This window comes from Equus quagga, chromosome 3, assembly GCF_021613505.1.
Source record: "Equus quagga isolate Etosha38 chromosome 3, UCLA_HA_Equagga_1.0, whole genome shotgun sequence".
NCBI classification, from domain to species: Eukaryota; Metazoa; Chordata; class Mammalia; order Perissodactyla; family Equidae; genus Equus; species Equus quagga.
The window spans coordinates 54,085,795-54,104,339 of record NC_060269.1 but is presented as its reverse complement, the minus strand read 5'-3'; the positions used below and the strand labels follow the sequence as shown (position 1 = coordinate 54,104,339).

Below are 18,545 nucleotides of genomic sequence, written 5' to 3'. Positions count from 1 at the left end.
CCAACTGTGCTCAAAACTGAGTGTGGCATCTATGACGCAGAGTAAAATGAGTTGAGGTTGAATGGAGGACGGAGGATGGAAGAGACAGGATTGAAGTACTTCTTTCTTTTAAAGTAACACTTTGTAATTTAAAAAGTAATAAACATTACTGTTGACAAGTTAGAAAAGCAGGACCATTAAATATTAAATATTATTATATTTAATAAAATATAATCTGCTCAAAATTCCACCACTAAGAGAGTCACAGGCAACAATTTTACTGTATTTATTTCTAATATATAATACACATTTTAATTCATTAAAGTGTATTTATGTTTTCATAAAATGAGTATTAAGCTGCATATATCATTTTATTTCTAGTATTTTTTGCTTCACACTATACCATTAATATGCGTTTGACATCAGATTCATAACATCTCTGAGCATACTGTTCAAATGTGGCTCCATCTTATCTCTGAGCTCAGCCCCTCTCGCTTAAAAATAAAATGTCCCTACCCAGCAGGGACTACTTTTTTCAATGTACTTTATAAACACTAAAGGAGCTCTCATATACACTTAAGCAAGATGAGATGGAAATGAGGAAATACTGCATTATATGTACCTAATACTTGAGATGTGTATATCATCTTTCTCACGCATGATTAAGTACCACTTTGAATATACATAGAGTATCTGCAAGTAGTTCCAACTATATTTTAGACACCAAATAAGACTACTAACTATAAAACTAAGGACTCAATCTTCTTCTGGAAATGTAATTAAAACATTACACTGACCAAGAGACTAGCATGGCAAAGCACTATTATTTTAACATCTAAGAATGTGACACTGTGTCAGCGTGAATATTTACACGAAAAAATCATGAGGAAGAATACATCAAAATGTAATTCCTTAGTTAAAAGGTTCATATTTCAGGAAGTTCCTTGATTGGACTTTCCATTTCAGGGAGGGGCTGTTTTCAGTGATCCAACACCAACACTGTTAATGCAAAGCCATCATCGTATTGTGTTTATGAAGAGCCCATATCCACATAGCCACATGCTTCAGAATTAGGACCATAATTGTGCCTACATTGCTTATTTATCATTCTCCAGCGTATTTGGTTAGTGAGTGTGTGTGTGTGTGTGTGTGACTTTATAACAAATTGAAAAAATTACTTTCTGCCCTATTTTTTTTTCCTAATATTATTTTGAAGGCCCCTCTGGTTCCATGTTTGCACTTTCACTGCTAGTAAATTGCTCTGTTATTTGATGGGACTCAGAAGATAAAGAAAATCATTTAACCAGAAATGGAAGCTGGTGCTATTAAGTTGTTTTCAGAATCAAAAGCAGAATGACTTAGAGACTGGCCCAGTTGCCTAGTGGTTAAGGTCAGTGTGCTCTACTTCGGCGGCCTGGATTCAGTCCTGGGGTGCGGACCTACACCATTCATCAGTGGCCATGCTGCGGCAGTGACCCACATACAAAATAGAGGAAGCTTGGCACAGATGTTAGCTGAGGGCGAATCTTCCTCAAGCAAAAAGAGGAAAATTGGCGGCAGATGCTAGCTCATGGTAAATCTTCCTCAGCAGAAAAAAAAAAAAGAAGCAGAATGATTTATCTTCCAAACATTAAATTGGCAAGAGAAGGCAATTGGACTGCACTGATTCTAATTTAGAGACTGGCCATTCTTTACAACATTTGCATAATGCTAAAAGATGTATAGAATTTCGTATATGCCAATACGATCTTAGAGGTCACTAGATTATGGGTTATTCAAAAGTAATGCTGTTGTCTTTTTCATGTTTGTGACCTCAGCACCCAGCACTACCCAACACTTTGCAGATGTTCATTTAATAGTGACAAAATGAAAAGTATGCTAGATTTTTAAATAAATTTATGTACATTTAAGGACTTTTTCACAAATGCTTGATGATTTCGTCTTTGACCTGTTACTTTTTTTGTCCCAAACTGTTTTGCTTATTTTCTCTTTGCCTTTGTGTGTGTGTGTTTTTTTAAATCTACAGGGTAAGGCTTATACTAGACTAGAAGTAGGAAATCACTTGTATTCTAACGTCAAACTGTAATATACTGAGATCTTGAACCCTAACTAGTAGAGATTAAAGGATGGAAAAATGTTCAACTGTGTAAGTTATACTGACCAAGCACACACTGGAGTTTGAGCAGCAGTCCAACATAAACAGGACAGGAAGGGAGTAGCACAGAAGCTCTCAGCCCTTCATCAAAAGTCTGGCATCTGACGGGGGTGTTAACATGTCAAGGACACACACCTTGAAATAGCTGTTTGATTGTACCATGGCCAAGTGACATTGCAAGCATGTACTAGAGAGTGGAAATGTCCTCCTAGACCTTCCACGTCTCATTTTCTCCATAATGTTTTAAAGTAAGATGTTCATCATACGAGAACACGGGAGAAATGAGGCAGGAGTTGAAAGGGTTCCCAAATTAAGTAACCTGGTTGGCCGAACTTTTCTACTGTAATTCTATCCTTAGTTAGATTCTTAGTTAATTCTGCCTATTCATTCTGTTTATAAGATTAATGATGTCAGTTGGAAAAGTATTATAAAGTGGGAAAACTCTGGAATTGGTGGGTTTGAAAACAGAAGTCTATGGTACATCTAAGAATGAAGTCAAGCAGAACAAGTGGGGGTCGCTCTACACGTGGGACATCCTTCTTTTCCTTTTGGTCAATCTTCCCTTGCTTCATTCATTCAAAAATATTTTTTGAGCATTTCCTATTTGTCAGGCCCTGATCTAGGTCCGGGTGAGAGGGTAGTGAGAAAGACAGTCAAGGTCCCTCCTCTCAGAAAGCATATATTATAATAGTCGGGGGAAAACAACACATAAATCAACAAGTAAGTCTATAAGAACAATCAGAAACAATTACACGCTCTGCCGTAACTAAAGAGGATGATTTATTAGAGGATGGCCGGGTGGCTGCTTTCAAATGGGTGGTCAGGAAAGGTGGTGACATTAAGCTGAGAGTTGAAAGCAAGAGGGAGCCAGCCACTAGTCGCAGAACATTCCAGGGAGTAGAACATTCCAGGCAAGGGAACAACTTGTGCTAAAATTTGTGTCTAGGAGTGTGGAGAAAACCATAAGGAATTTCCAAATATAGCAGGCCTGCACAGTCAAGTCACTGATAAAGAGAGTGACCCGGGCTGCTATTTTCTTCTCTTCTCTCTCAAACACATCATCTCTCCTTCCCGCATGAGCAGTGAAAGGACATTGTTCTGAGTTTAGACAGTGTTTATTATTGCTCAGTATTATGAAGATACAGCTTTGCTTTGTCAGTCCAGAACCGCACTGAGATGACACATAAAATCTCTAATACCTTAGTATGAATGAGTTTACGGGACATCCTCCATCTTGAGACAAGAATTGTAGGAATGATTAGATGTCTGAGGGTAAGAGTGAGAGAAAGGAGAAAGAGGGAAGCCAAAGCAGTCAAATGCAATTTTTTAATTTTTATTTTGGCAAGGAAGATTGGCCCTAAGCTAACATCTGCTGCCTATTTTCCTCTTGTTGCCTGAGGAAGATTGTTGCTGAGCTAACATCTGTGCTAGCCTTCCTCTATTTTGTATGTGGGATACCGCCACAGTGTGGCTTGATGAGTGGTGTGCAGGTCTGCACCCGGGATCCAAAACTGTGAAGCCCAGGCCACAGAAGTGGAGCGTGTGAACTTAACCATTATGCCACCAGGCTTGCCCTGAAATGCAATTATTCTGAGAAGCCTGATTCAGCCTGAAATCATTTCACCCTTTTCAGATAGGAAATAATGATACTGTTTTTTCTTTAGAGGTTGGGGGAAGAGAAAGCAGTAAGAATAGGAGCAAAGAGAGTTAAATCTAGATGTATTGTGGCTGTTGATTATGCATGTAAAAGTTTTAAAATATTTCATTATCGTTCTCCCGGTCAAAGGACACGGACTTTTATGGTAATGTCTATATTACTGGCCCTAGAGTGACAAATACACATAATCTTATCTGCTGACTTGTCCTGTTTGTGGGTGCAAGGATTTGCCTATTGCCTCCATTTTAACGCCTCATTTTGCTTCTTCCACAGGTTTATATTCTATGTCCCTCCCACAAGACAGGAAGAATATAAAAAAAGAAGAAATAGGGTTTGAAAACAGCATATTGTTATTTATATATTGTTTGGTCTAATTTAGGAGATGAGTTCAGTAGAAAAACATGACCACGCTTCTCTATACGCTTTGCAAATCACCTACTAAATTTGGCATTCACAAATTTCTCTCCAGGGTTTACTCCTGGGGGCAGCATGCATATCCTTGCCTTTGAAAGACTGTGTTTTGGCACGAAGAAAGAGAAGCAGGAATTTTATTTCCTATTAACACACTGAGCCCTATGTTTATTCTGAATCTTCAGGTATCATTTGTAGAAAGAGGGTGGCAACAGACTTATTTGATGTACTCCAAACAAAGAAAATAACACAGCAAATAGTTCATAAGTTAGGTTCATGCTTGCTTCTTCTTTTTCTGTGATAAGAAATATGATTTAAGCACATGTTGCTTCTTTTTCTTATACTGTAATAGAAGATTATGAGTGTCACACACTGAGTCACACAAATAACTCTCACTTATGAATTTTTTCCTGTGCAGCATCTAAGAGCCCTTCTGTTCCCATGGTAAGTGGTAAGGCAGTCCACAAAGCCAGCGTGCACGGCTTCTGGCACTTACTGAATGGCTTACATTTAATCACGTTTAACTTATACTCAAGGAACAGTGTCGGAGATGCAGAAACTGCAGTGGACGCCTCCATGACACTGAGCCAGGAGCTCATCCTCAGGGCAAGTACCACAGACTCAGCTGGAGGTCTGGGAGGGGGCAAGGCTATGGGTGAGGATTTCTGGTGGATAATTGAGGATCAGGGCTGGACCTTGTTCAAGAAAAGAATTCATAACATTTCTAGCTTTTCATTGTAGTCTTTGATTTTTTTTCTTCCCATGATCAGTGTTGGAGTTACTTGAGAGAAGTCATACAAAGAAGATTTCTTTTTGAAAATGATCTTTTTTTAGGAATGTGATGAATCAAACACCATTTTAGATTAATTTATTGCAAGAGTAAATATTTTAATTCCTATTATTTAGCCCTTCCTGTTTTCTATTTGTGGATTACAAATGTTTTAGATGACTGAAATGCCAGAAATCTCCCAAATATAGACCTCTCCTTTTATAAAGGGGAATTAAATCATAGGCTGATGAAAAAAGATTAGGGTAAACCACAGTTCTTCACTGCCAACCACAGAGACAAGCAAAATCTTATTTTTTCTTCCAATGTATGAAACTAATAGATGTGTGTAAAAATTTTACTTGGTGGTTACCTACAGTCATTAATTATCAATAACTTAGATGCCATCCTAAATTATTTGCAAATGTCATTCAACAGCATTTTTCTGTCACTGGATACAACTTTTAAAACAATGAGCAAATATTTTCAGAAAAGATCGTGATAATCCAGAAAGGAGTGCAAGACCGCACACCAAACATACACACAAAGATTTGAAAAAAGAAAATTGGTAAAACCTGGCACAAGTCAATGTTATTTCTAAGCCACTAGGTTTTGTGATCAGGTGCTCTGCCTTTCCTTAAATTTCCTCATGAAGTGGGGAGTAACTCCTCCACGTGAACATGAAAAACTAGAGTCCATCCCTCCTACCTTATTTTCTATTGAAAATCTGACGAATAAGCAAAACATGATGTCACTCTTCAAACTTGCACTTAAGCTACTCCTCCTCTGAATAATCACAAAACTGTTGTGTCTTTTGTAGACATGCCCCTCCATCATACAGCCTAACATCAGTGTAAAGCAGAGCTAGAAGCTGAAGAGCTGTTGAAACTCCTGAGATAAGAAAGGCAGTAAATGCCTGTTAACAGCTCCGCACGTTTGCTCGCCTGTGATTTATGTGCAATTTATGACAGCCATTATGGTGGATACACTTCACTTAATCAGAGCACATCAAGTCCCAGTCATTACACACATTCGTCCTTTCTTCCCCAGGAGAGCAGCTCCCTTGTTTCATTAAAAGCACCGCAAAGGCAAAGAAGCAAGGAGTCAGTAGTGGCATTTAATTTTATGGGTTGGAGCTACAAGAGGCTAAATCTCTTTTAAGGCTGCCACTTTTGAGCTCGCTGGACCTGTTCAGCATCTCAATGGAGCTGGAGCATAAAAATGTTCACCTGGCATCTTTTGACGCCACTGTACACAAACCTACTAGCCCTCCTGCCTAAAAATAAGCCCGGATGGAACACAGAATTAAGTGCAGGGTAGGAAGAGATAGATTCTTGAAACCATAACACAAGTTTGTCCAGAAGTTTATTTTTATAAAATTGTCTACCCATTTGCTAACTTAAGCTGCTCGTTTGGCAGATTTATTTGATTAGTCTAACAGTGTTTATGAAATCACTTAGAAAACAATAAAGTGATGTACAAATATAAGATATTCTAACTTTAATATCTAATATAGTCTAAGATTTCTAACAAATGAGCTGATGACAGAGAGAAGAGAGTAGGCTGTTTAGTATTAGGGAAACAAAGAATTCTCCAAGCGAAAGTCACCTTCCTGCCCCAAATCGAAAACATCAGACATCATGGGGAAATACAACAGACTTTCCTAGATTCTGGTGAATTCATTCTCAAGGAAATGTGACCCTGTTGGGTATGCATACATTTTATATGCATCTGACATTTCCACTGACCTCTATCAGGGCAGTAATTCAAAGTCTGCTATGCTATGGTAGGACCTTTTGGGTTAATTGACTTCTGCCTCTCTCTGACATTGTAATGGCTCTATTCATAACAACTCTCTGCTGTGTGGTGCCAATGGAAACAGCTCATGCAAGGTTTAGCATCCTAAGAAAATAATGAAATCAAACATGAAGATGGTATTCACGGAAATATGCAGGTCCCTGGAATGCCAAAGCCACGTGGGTTGTGCTCTGAAGGGCGCTCTTCTTCCTGACAAGCCTGGTTATCTCTGGTTTCCTTCCCCCACCCAGGCTCTGCACACTGAATTTCCATCCTCAGATTTTAGTCTTCCCATCTCTATCAGATTTCCTTACTGATTCTTCAATTTAAAACATTTGGAAATGCTTTTAATAGAGAGCTCCAAGCAGGTCCCCCTTTCCCATCACCTCTGGGGAGTGGCTACGTCTTAGCCATACATTGGAAGGCCACGCCATGCACAGATATTTTCACAGCTGAAACCAGTTACAGCTTTTACCTTTTTTAAGGGCAAATTTAACCAAGCTTCTCATTTCCCTTCTTTATTTTTAGGTATCTTTTATATTTTGGAAGGACCCAACTTGGTAGCAAGGTCCCATCAGCCAGGGACAGCTTGCCTGCAGAAGGGGCAACTTGCCACAGAGCTGAGTCCAGGCAAAAAGTTTCCCCTAACCAGAGAGGCAATTTAGGAGGGGTATGGAAAGTATTATAAAATCATGCAGAAATACTCACAGTTTGGGTTTGGCAAGCAGAGGTGGTGGCTCCTTCGTGGGTGAAAGCAGGACAGCTGGTGTTGGAAGAGATTTACTACTGTTAGCTTTGCCGTTAATCAGTCCATTTACTCCATGGCTGGGATGGACTCCGTTCGTTTCCCTCTCAGTAGAACTGAATTGCATTTGAAGGGCTGCCATGCTAAGTCCTAACTCTGGGCTGTTCACGTGCTGGATCTCAGACGGTTTCTTTGAAGCCAATTCAAAGGAACTTGTCTCCAAGATTGGAGGGGGAGGTGGAAAGTGTTGGAAGTGGTCATTGTTGGATTCTCCCATTGAGTCATAGCTACAGTTTTCAGTGTTGGCTAAGGAAGGAGAAAGGGAGGGAAAAAAATAAGATGCTACTAGTTCAACAGTTATTTTCACACTGTCCTAGATTGTCTGAGAATCTCTTGGGCCACGTTAAGTTGTTAAAAAAAGAGGTAACTGCTGCTCTCATTTGATGCAGAAGCAAAGCCAGCTGGAGGGCCTGGTTCTCCAAGCTTCTTGTGAGTGACTGTTACCTGTTTCATTTCATGACTAGGCCCACGAGTGGGGAAACCAGCTACCAATTCATTAACAAATTTCAAAGAAGAGCTGAAGACAGAACTTGGTGAAAAACGACAATACAAACATTATCAACTAATGGTGCTTCATCCTTTCACATTTCAGCCCACAGATCTGACTGAACATCCTACCCATGCTTTACTGATGTCCACTCAAGCTGTAAAGGTTTCATATGGTAGGCAACCGATAGTCATTCTATTTAAAGCTAAGTAAAGCTCTGGGTCTGAGTGAACTGTCTTATGATCTCATAGATAATTTTTTTCCAATTCAGATGATTGCCACAGCTGTAACTCAGTACAAAAGAAATGTTTACTTGTTATTCTAAATAGACTGAATGAACACATCTTGAGATAAGATCATGTCTTCTTAGGATTCTTCACCTTGCCTAGAGCCCAGCAGAGCTCCTGGAATGTACTCAAAGGTGCTTACTGAGGTCAACTGAAAACTCAAAAATACTTGCTAATTATGTTTGACCTATAGCAGGTTTATCTCAGATGAAAATGGGAAATACTGCATGCCAAGTTTGGCCACAGAGACTTTTAGAGTCCAGAGGTTTGATCATATTATTGGAGAACCACACCATTGTTATGGCCATTTGATGGGACAGTCTTAAGCCAACTCAAGATCAAAATGTAGGGGTTCTCCCCTCCCTGTAGCTCCAGTCACGACACTGGAGTTTCCTTTTCACATTTACAGTACTCATTCATAGCAACTGCTTCACCCGTAAGGTGAACCTTACATTTCTTTTCTTAATTAAGATGAAAAAGCATTTAGAATTCCCACTGTAACATCCCGAAACCAGTTTTGTTTGTGCCTCTGCTGCCACCTAGCACCAAGTTCTCACTCTTCTCAAGAAATCAAAGTGCAATTCGATTGTTCTCCCCGAGTCCATCTCATACAGCCAACAACCTATTTATGGATTCCCTACTATGTGTAAAACTATGTGCCAGGCTTGGTCAAAGAGATGTTTTAAAAACCTTTGTAAAATAACTGTCAGAGACGAGGCAATAGAAATAAACTAAAGCAAAGCTAATTAGTAATAGCAGAAAATAGTCAACTAAAGTTAAAATAAAGGAAAAAGCTGTTTCATGTTGCCTTCTCTACTGTAAGTTCCTGAGTTTAAAAAGTAGTCAGATATTTTTGAATATTGTCTTTAATAATATAATATATTGCTTTAGTTTTTCATATCAGTTATAGTCCACCTTCAATGAAATCTGATTTCTAAGATCTTTAGAGTTTTTCCAAATTACATAAAGTTTATCTTGTCTTACTTTTTCAGAAGTTTCCATAGTGGATGAAACAATGATTTCTTTGTACAAGCATCTCCGGATCTCCTGTGTTGGCACTGCTGAGAATACTGACCGCACCTCCAATTCAGAGGTGGCCTTCAGAAGTGAGCATGATTCTGGGTTAGCATGAGGATGCTAGGAAACCAGCTCCATTGTTTCCAAGACCAAAATTGCATGATTTAAAAAATAGCCCCATGTGTGTTCAATTGCTACATTATCATTATCTTTTTGGTTTTTGTCTCCACTTACACTCTCCTCCCTCAAAGCCTTTTGTTTCAGGATGAAACACTGATCACTAGGATATCTCCTGGAGCGGCAGCCAGCATTCCTAAAGGCTGAGCCCTCCTCTGGGACAATTCTTCCTGCTGTGGTCAACCACATTAAGTGCAAGAGAACAGAACCCAGTCAATTTTTTTTTCCCCTCACATACCTGAGGTGACAATCAGCTGAGCAGTACTGGTTACTGATCCGTAATCATTTCTTGCCGAGCATGTAAAGATCCCCGCGTCTTCTGGGAAAGTCTCAGCAATAACCAGGGTACAGATCTCCTCTGGAAGTGAAGGGAACAGAGTAACTCATCAGAGTGAAACATGAAGTCACTTTGAAGAAGTCAGACCTTCTGCTTCTGTTTGTAAAACAAGCAGATCAGGTAGCAATTATTACAGAATTGCTTTACAAAGTATTCACAATAGAATCTCTCTACATTTAATGCATTAGTTCAGCCTAGCAGCAAAAGGGAGTCAGGCTCATTCTTTGTGATTTTGGACAAGATCAGCCTTGGTTTCCTCATCTATAAAATTGGGATAATATCTACTCAAGGGGGTATCAGTGAAGATGAAACGAGATGTCTGCAAAGTGCATCCCTCAGCACTTGGCATATGAAAGATGCTCAGTAGATGCCAGCTCCATTCTCTTCCTGCCTTGACTGTACATGGAAGTTCTTTCAACTACAATGTAGCCGCTTCTTACGTCTGCTCAACTGAAAAGCAATTAGTGTGGAAAAGCAACTTCTCTGGAATGCTGATAATGGGAAAAAAGAACATAATATATAAATGTTTGACCTGCAGACAATTATTCTGGAAGCTACTGTTAAACAGTGTGGCAGTGTTGTATAGCGCAAAAAGCCCAGACTCTGGAATCAGCTGCCAAGGCTGGAATACGGGTCCTGCTACATCTTGCCTTTGTGACTTTGGTCAACCTCCTCAAACTTCAATGTTCTTATCTGTAAAATGGAGACAATAACGGAACCTACCTTACAGGGTTTGTAATAGTCATGACTCATAAATTAACCATCACAGGGCTATTGTGAGGGATGATAATGATGACCATGACCATAGCTAACAGCTCATATCAGGTATTGGGTACTGTTACCAGCATGGAATATAGATTAATTTAGATTTAATCCTCATGTCAACCTTACGAGTAATGTTTATTATTATTAGCCCATTTTACACATAGGAAACTGAAGCACAATAAGGCTAATTGACTTGCCAAAAGTCACAAAGCTAAGTGGTAAAATCAGAATCCGAACCATGTCAGGTTCCAGACTCCACACTTCTAACAATCATCTTTTTTTTTTTTTTTCTAAGGAAGATTAGCCCTGAACTAATATCTGCTGCCAATCCTCCTCTTTCTGCTGAGGAAGACTGGCCTTGAGCTAACATCTGTGCCCATCTTTCTCTACTTTATATGTGGGACACTTGCCACAGCATGACTTGCCAAGTGGTGCATAGGTCCACACCTGGGATCCAAACTGGTAAACCCTGGGCCACTGAAGCGGAACGTGAGAACTTAACCACTGAGCCACCAAGCTGATCCCACAACCATCTATTCTTATGATATGATAAACTTTATGCTTAGGACACTGCCTGGCACATAGTAAATGCTTTGTAGCCAGTAAATGTTAGCTGTTATCATTAAAAAGAAGCTAGATCCAGAGTGTATTAACTATTTTCAAATTGAATAATTGTTTACATTGTACCAGTAACATAAAGATGATAATGTTAGCAAATGTTAAGAAAAGTGATATATATCTGATTGCCACAAAGAGACTCTGTTGATTATTCACATATTACATGGGCAGGGTAAGACTTTGTATTGCAGATTTTGGGCAAAAATGGCTGCAATTATTCCCCTCTCTGCCTCCATGCTCCTTTGCAGTGCGACTCCGGAACTCCTTCTATCAAGTGGCACAGTCTATTTCCCCATCTCTTGAATCTGGGATGGCCTTGTACATTTTGCTTTAACTCAGAATGCAGTGGAAGTGATGCTGTTGGCCAATTCTGAGCCAAACCTCCAGGGGCCTTGCCTATTTCTGCTCAATCCCTCAGAACTCTGCTGAACCCCGAGGTAAATAAGGCTGTGCTGGCGTGTTGGAGGAGGAGACCACACGGAGAAGACAGGAGCCGTTCCAACAGAGACCATCCTAGACTGACTAACTCATTCCCAGCCAGTCTGGCAGCCGACCACAATCAAGAGAGTCTAGCTGAGGTGGGCCAAGCCTGGTGCAGACCACAGAACTGCCCAGCTGAGGCCAAGCCAAATGGCTGACCCACAGAATTAGGGACTAAAGAAACGGTTGCTGCTTTAAGCCACTAATTTTTGGGGTGCTGTACTGTGCAGCCATAGCTAACTGATATAATTTGATAAGAAAAAATGCTTCTCTTTCAACCTCCTCCTCTGATAGTCCTCTAAGGGCAAAATTTTCAGACTTGTAGAATAACGCTTCCTCCCTCGATTCAACCATCAATTTACTGAAAATTAGCAAATTGTCTCAAAATATATTTTATGTTCTAAACACTGGAAGAAAAAAGTACTAACTGTGGGTAAAAGTGCTACCTAACAATTAAAGCATTTTTATCTACTAAAGGGTCTTTAAATATTTGAATTTTTAAATACAATAAAAGCAATACATGCAAAAGTAAACAAAGTAAACTATAAAATGGAAAGCAAAAGTTTTCCTTTATGGAATTCCTTCCTTTATAATCCAATTGCCTCTATATCCAATATCTTTTAATGATGTCATTCCCCAAAGGTAAACTCCATTAAAGAGTTTATTGTATTCGATTCTAGAAAAAACTTAATGCATCCTTTCCAAAATTCATCCAAATCTTTTCAAACGATATAGTTCTTGAAGTAGCATTACTGGGTCAAATATGTATATTTTCATATAAGAAAGTGATACAGCCCATAGACATCACTGAATGTTACTCCACTTCTCACTGTTTTTTTGAGCTGCATCCCGGAAGCCTTGTCCCATCCCCAATTCTGATGATGCTGATGATAATCGGGTTAATAGGCTGCTCGGGATTCTGCTTGGGATTCTGTTAAAAGCCAAAAATGTAAGAATTCTTTTGTGTCAAAATGTATGTTCCCCAGGAAAGATCTGGGGACCACAGTGATTATAAGCTTTTGAGATTTCAGCAATACTGTATGCTTCAAGGTAAACTTGTTTCTAAGATATATTAATAGAGGTTTAAAATTGCAAGAGTAATGAAAATAAACACTTTATTCTTTCAGCATATATTCAATTTCATGTTTAAATGTGGTGTGAAAAACTAGGGTCCCATGCAGAACATAGAATGAGTAAATAATAGAGCTTAATACAGTCAAATTAAGAAAACTGATATTATTTAAAGGCAGTGACAGAAGGACAAAGGCAAAGGACAGAAGGACTGCATGATTCCACTTATATGAGGCTTCTAAAGTAGTCAAACTCATAGAACAGAGAGTAGAATGGGGGTTGCCAGGGGTTGGGGTGAGGCGGGGGGGAACGAGGAGATGTTGGTCAATGGTTTCAGTCATGCAACGTGAAAAGTTCTAGAGATCTGCTGTACAGCAATGTGTATATAGCTAATAATACTGTACACTTAAAAATGTGTTAAGAAGGTAGACTCCATGTTATGCTTTTGTGTGTGTGTGTGAGGAAGACTGGCCCTGAGCTAACATCTATTGCCAATCTTCCTCTTTTTGCTTGAGGAAGATTGTCGCTGAGCTAATGTCTATGCCAATCTTCCTCTATTTTATGTGAGATGTTGCCACAGCATGGCTTGATGAGTGACACTAGATCTGTACCTGGGATCCAAACCCACGAACTCCAGGCCACCAAAGCAGTGTGTGTGAACTTAACCACTGTGCCACCAGTTATGCTTTTCTTTAAATCACAATAAAAAAAGAGTACTAAAGGGCAAGATATATATATTAAGTTTTCATCCATTTAAATGCTCATTTAAATTCAAATACTATTTTAAGTAAAAACACTATGATAGGTACGATAAATATAAAGAAATTAACACAGAAGTTGCTCAAATATTCTCCACCTTTCTTGAAGAACAAGAATAAATGGTCCATAATTGCACCAAGAGAGAAGAATGTAGGTTAAACGGTTGGAAAGACTTGTTAATGGAAGGTCATAAGATAAAGATTTTTGAGATAAAATCTGGAATCTTCTGTGAATAGCTTCTAAAAGCTTTTAGAATTCATCCATTTACTTAAGTGTTTTTAAGAGAACATGTACTACTTAATATTCTGTAGCTGCAGACATGAAGACAATTCACGGTTCCCGCCCTCAGGTCCTTTGTAATCTTGTTAAGGGGTAAGCCATGCCCCTCTTAGAAGGATATGGATTAGAAACCCCAAGTCTATTCCGGCTCCAACAGTTTCCACCCTTAACGCCCACATGCCCACAGGATAATTTTTAGTCTTCCTTCTCTTTCCTTCAAAACTGTGCTTGGTTAAAAAGGCAGTTAAGTCAGTTACAAGGAAAAATGCCAGCCACACAGTGCTATTTTGCAAAAATTTCTTGAAATATAAGACAAAAGTGTGGAATATAATATAGAATTAAGATTTCTGGGCAATTAAAAAAATTCCAGGTGTTTATGTTCCAGACTTCTGGAAGGATTAAAATTCTAGTTGACTAGGCAGCATCTTTGAAAATAGATCAAAAATTAGATACACAGCAATTATCCTACAATCATGAAGATAGTATCTTTTCTCCCTTTTCCTTCCACTTTTCTTGATAGCTTTGCAACCCTTCCTATAGAGTCAATTAAAAACAAAGTCAAATACAGTTTCCTGAATTGTCTTCCTTTTCCTGTTTATAAATGTAAGATTCCTCTCTGCCTTTTTTTATTTGTAAATTTATTTGGTTGAATAGGTAGTACAAAATTTCAAATATATAACAGGTATACAGTTCTCTGCCTTTTAAATAATTATGTCAAAAAATTTCATGAGGTTTCAATTTTAATTTAAAACAGACAAACATATACTTTGAAGCTGATATCTGTACAATATAACTTGTTATTACAAAGAAGCTACAGAAATCTCCAACTGTATAGGGGGAGAGATTATTCAGATTATACATATTTTTTTTAATTCGTGCACCAATGTATGAAAAGCACAAAAAAGTACAGGAATTTCAAGAGCGCTCAATGGCATTTATTCCAATTACAAGATACCCTGAGTTCTTAATAATGTAGCTTTGTTTCAAATAAAATGAAATTATTTTCCCTCTTTTGAAATGATGATATCACTGAAGAGTTCCTGTGCTACAACGAGTGAAAAGTATCAGGTAATTAAAAAATCAGCCCTAGTTTTTTCACAATTACCTGGAACACTTTTTTGGGTAACATAATGTGACCATGCTAGGTTATGCTGCAGAAGGTAGTTTTAGATACGGCAAAATCTGGCCTCATTTGACTCATACTGAGCTGACTTTGATGTTTCACCATTGAGTAACAGAAATTATGTTTTTAAATTTTGCAATCAACATAGACCCTTAACAGATACACCTGGTGGACCCAGTGCAACTGTGGATTTCTATGGATAATACTCTACAGAATTTTCTGGCTTTCCCAGTGTTTACTACTTAAGTGGAAAAGAAAGCCAACTGGGTTCAATATTAGCAGAATATTTACTGCTATGATTTACCATTTACTGCTACGATTTACCATTTACTTCCAATTGCTATAGTGTTAACAATAGCAAAAGGAAAAATTTATTTATTCAAATTCTGAACCTAGGTTATATATTGTGTTTTATAATTTCAATAAAATATTTCTGTAAGTAATTCTCAGATTAAGGCCACATCCCATAAAACAGACAGCTGTGGTGTCACGGGGGGGAAGGTGTGAACTCAGACGGTGCTCACCTCTGCTCACCTTAGTCTTGATCAGCACAAATGTCCCCTATCTCAAGGTGCCTTGTGGGAATTGAGAAAACATCACAAATACATGGTGTAAACCATGAAGTGTAATGTATATTTAAGCTACCTTGATATTTTCAAATCAGTGATTTTTATTTAAAAAGATGAAGAAGAACTAAAGGATAGAAAAATTAATTGGCAACTACACATTGGCAGGACTCTGCATTACTCTAGTTTTATTTTTATCCTACATTTGGCCCTTGCTATACAGTCAAGTATCTAGATATAGCTATTACTTAAATTTGAATACGTGCTGACATTCAATAGCTCCTCAATAAGATTGGGGGTTTTGGGTTTTTTTAATATGGATTTTATTTATTTATTTTTGCTGAGGAAGATTAGCCCTGAGCCAACATCTGTTGTCAATGTTAATCCTTTTTTTTTTTTTTTTTTGCTTCAGGAAGGTTAGTCCCTTCCTCTACTTTATATGTGAGTTGCCAACACAGCATGGGTGACAAGTGGTGTAGATCCAGACCTGGGATCCAAATCCGCACACCTGGGCCGCCAAGGCCGAGCATGCCCAACTTAACCACTAGGCCACAGGGCTGGCCCCTGGCTTTTTGTTTGTTTGTTTTTCTTTTGCTGAGGAAGATTTGCCCTGAGGTAACACCTGTTGCCAATCTTCCTGTTTTTTGCTTGAGGAAGATTCGCCCTGAGCTAACATCTGTGCCAATCTTCCCCTATTTCATATGTGGGTCACTGCCACAGCATGGCTGTCGACAAGTGATATAGGTCTGCGCCTGGGAGCCAAACCTGGGCTGCCAGAGAGGAGTGCGCCAAACTCAACCATGAGGTCATGGGGCTGGCCTCAACACTGGGCTTTTTGGAGGGGGGCTATTTATAACATCGGGCAGAGATTACTGTTATTTAACTGCTAATTAATATCACAATCTTTTAGTATCCTGTTTCCTGAACCTGTTGGATGATAAGAATCATCTGAGGCACTTGGTTAACATGTCAATTACCTAGGTCTCTCCTCTCCCCTAGAGATTATTATGCAGTAGACTCGGGGTGGGGGCAAGGATTTTTTTTAAAAAAACACACATTCCAGATCATTTTACCTTCAGGAAAGTATGGAAAACTTTGTCCTAAAAAATGGATTTCAAACATTTTTGATTGGAACCTACAGAAAGAAATACATTTTATGTCTGACCCAGTCACACACACAGATACATACACATACATACACAGCAGAAATAAAATTTTCACAAAACATTTGAACTTACAATATGAAGTGTACTCTGCTACCTTCTATTCTATTTTCTTTTCTTTTACAATAATGGTGGTTCCTCTCCACTTTCATGGGTCATGATGAGCCATTTAAATACACTGCCCTATACGACCTACCATAGTTCCTGGCTCCATAAAGATCAATGAACCCTGCCTCGAGGTGTTTGACAAATTAAGAAAACGGTTTTCAGGCAAAGGTTTGAGAGATAATGATAAACTTAAAATATAAAATTATTATTTGATTAAAAGACTCACCGAATAGAAGGAAAACAATAGAATAAGCAACAGAGAGAACATGAGTTCATCTTGTGCTTTCTGACTATAGTGTACAAAGTTCTTGGCTTCCCAATTGAAGGGGAAGATAGAAAGAGTAGAAATAATTTAAGTTGGAGCTTCACATAAGATTAATCATTTGGAAAGTGAGATGTATCTGGAAAGGTACAAAGGATTGGGAATTTTAAAATTGAATACATATGGTTGCAGAATGAGTTAAAAGTGTACTTAACCAGAGAAGGGTAAATAAAACTTAAAATATTAGCGCTGGAAGGGATCTTAGAGACTGACTAGCTCAAATCCCTCATTTCTTTAGGTGAGGTCCAAAGCTATTCTCTCAAGGTCATGGCTAATTAACATTAAAGCCCAAATGCTAAAGTACGTCCGCCTCCCAGAGGCATGCTTTTTTTCTCTAGAGTGCCAAGCCTCTCTAGTCATTCTGCTTTTCTTCCTTGTTCAGGACACAAAACACCCACTGCAAAATGAGGTAATGAAAGAGTGAAGATGGGAAACAAGGAATTTCCTGAATCTGCAAATTTTAATTACTCTCACTATCCAAACAATTCACTAGAAATTCACCTGTCCAGGAAGATGTGCTTTGCGTCTTCTAAGGGACAAGATACATAGGAATAGAATATAAGCCCAGTCCAAAGTGCATGCTGATAGTAGAAGAAATGAACAGCCCAGTCTTAGCGGATTTTGGAAAAAATCCTCGCATACTGGCTGCTCTCTAAGAGATGGGCTTCAGGCAGAGGCAGGTCACCTGTGTCCCCTCTTAGCAGATGCTGTTGGGAGCCCTAAAGCCCTCCCAGCTTTCAGCAGCACCGAGGTGCGTCCTGCCCAGGCAACCACTGCCTCCATCCTCACACTGTCTTCCCAGGGCTCGGTGCTCTCTGGAAAGGTCTTCTCTTAACCTGGGATTATTTAAAGACAGCGTGCCTGGAGACTCAGAGAAACGGCCATTGCAAGTTCAATGCTTTAAGTGTAAACAGAGACATAATTCTGAGCCTGAAACCCTACATTTCAAAACAAGATAAAATCTTACCTAGCAGATATGATGGAAGTGGTTTTGGAGTAATGATCTTGACAACTTTGAGAGTTCCTTCTTACGTTATCTACTGTTTTGTGATCTTTTTCTTTTTAGTTATGCCCTTTTAAGAAAATGTGAACTTGTATAAACAGTCATCCCTTCTAATCCAGAGGGCCCGTTTGAGAATAAAATTTTATCATCTCCCCATCCTTCCATGACTTTAAGGATAAGTTAAAAATCCTTAATGTGGTCACAAAGCCCTAAATGATCGGGCCCTTCTTTCTTGCCAGGTTCCTTTTGCGCCTCTCACCTCCTTCTGTTCTGCGCTCTGGGCCCACTCTGGCTCTTGGGCAGCTCCCGGAGAAGCCACATTCCTTCAAGTCTCGAGGTGCTCATCCCGAGGTACTTAGCGCCTACTCAGCCTTACATTTCCACCTAAACATTACTTTCTCAGAGAATATTCT

General features: G+C 39.0%; 1 protein-coding gene across 4 annotated transcripts in view; it reads right to left on the bottom strand.

Moving 5' to 3' along the window:
• PALLD (palladin, cytoskeletal associated protein) overlaps positions 1–18,545 on the bottom strand; it is a 383,758-nt gene that overhangs the window by 183,519 nt on the left and 181,694 nt on the right. For all 4 annotated transcript variants that reach the window (XM_046656558.1, XM_046656559.1, XM_046656560.1 and 1 more), the window contains 2 exons: positions 9,777–9,896; positions 7,474–7,816 (listed from right to left, as the gene is read on the bottom strand). In XM_046656558.1, coding sequence (XP_046512514.1) covers positions 7,474–7,816; positions 9,777–9,896 — 463 coding nt within the window. The remainder of the gene's footprint in view (positions 1–7,473; positions 7,817–9,776; positions 9,897–18,545) is intronic.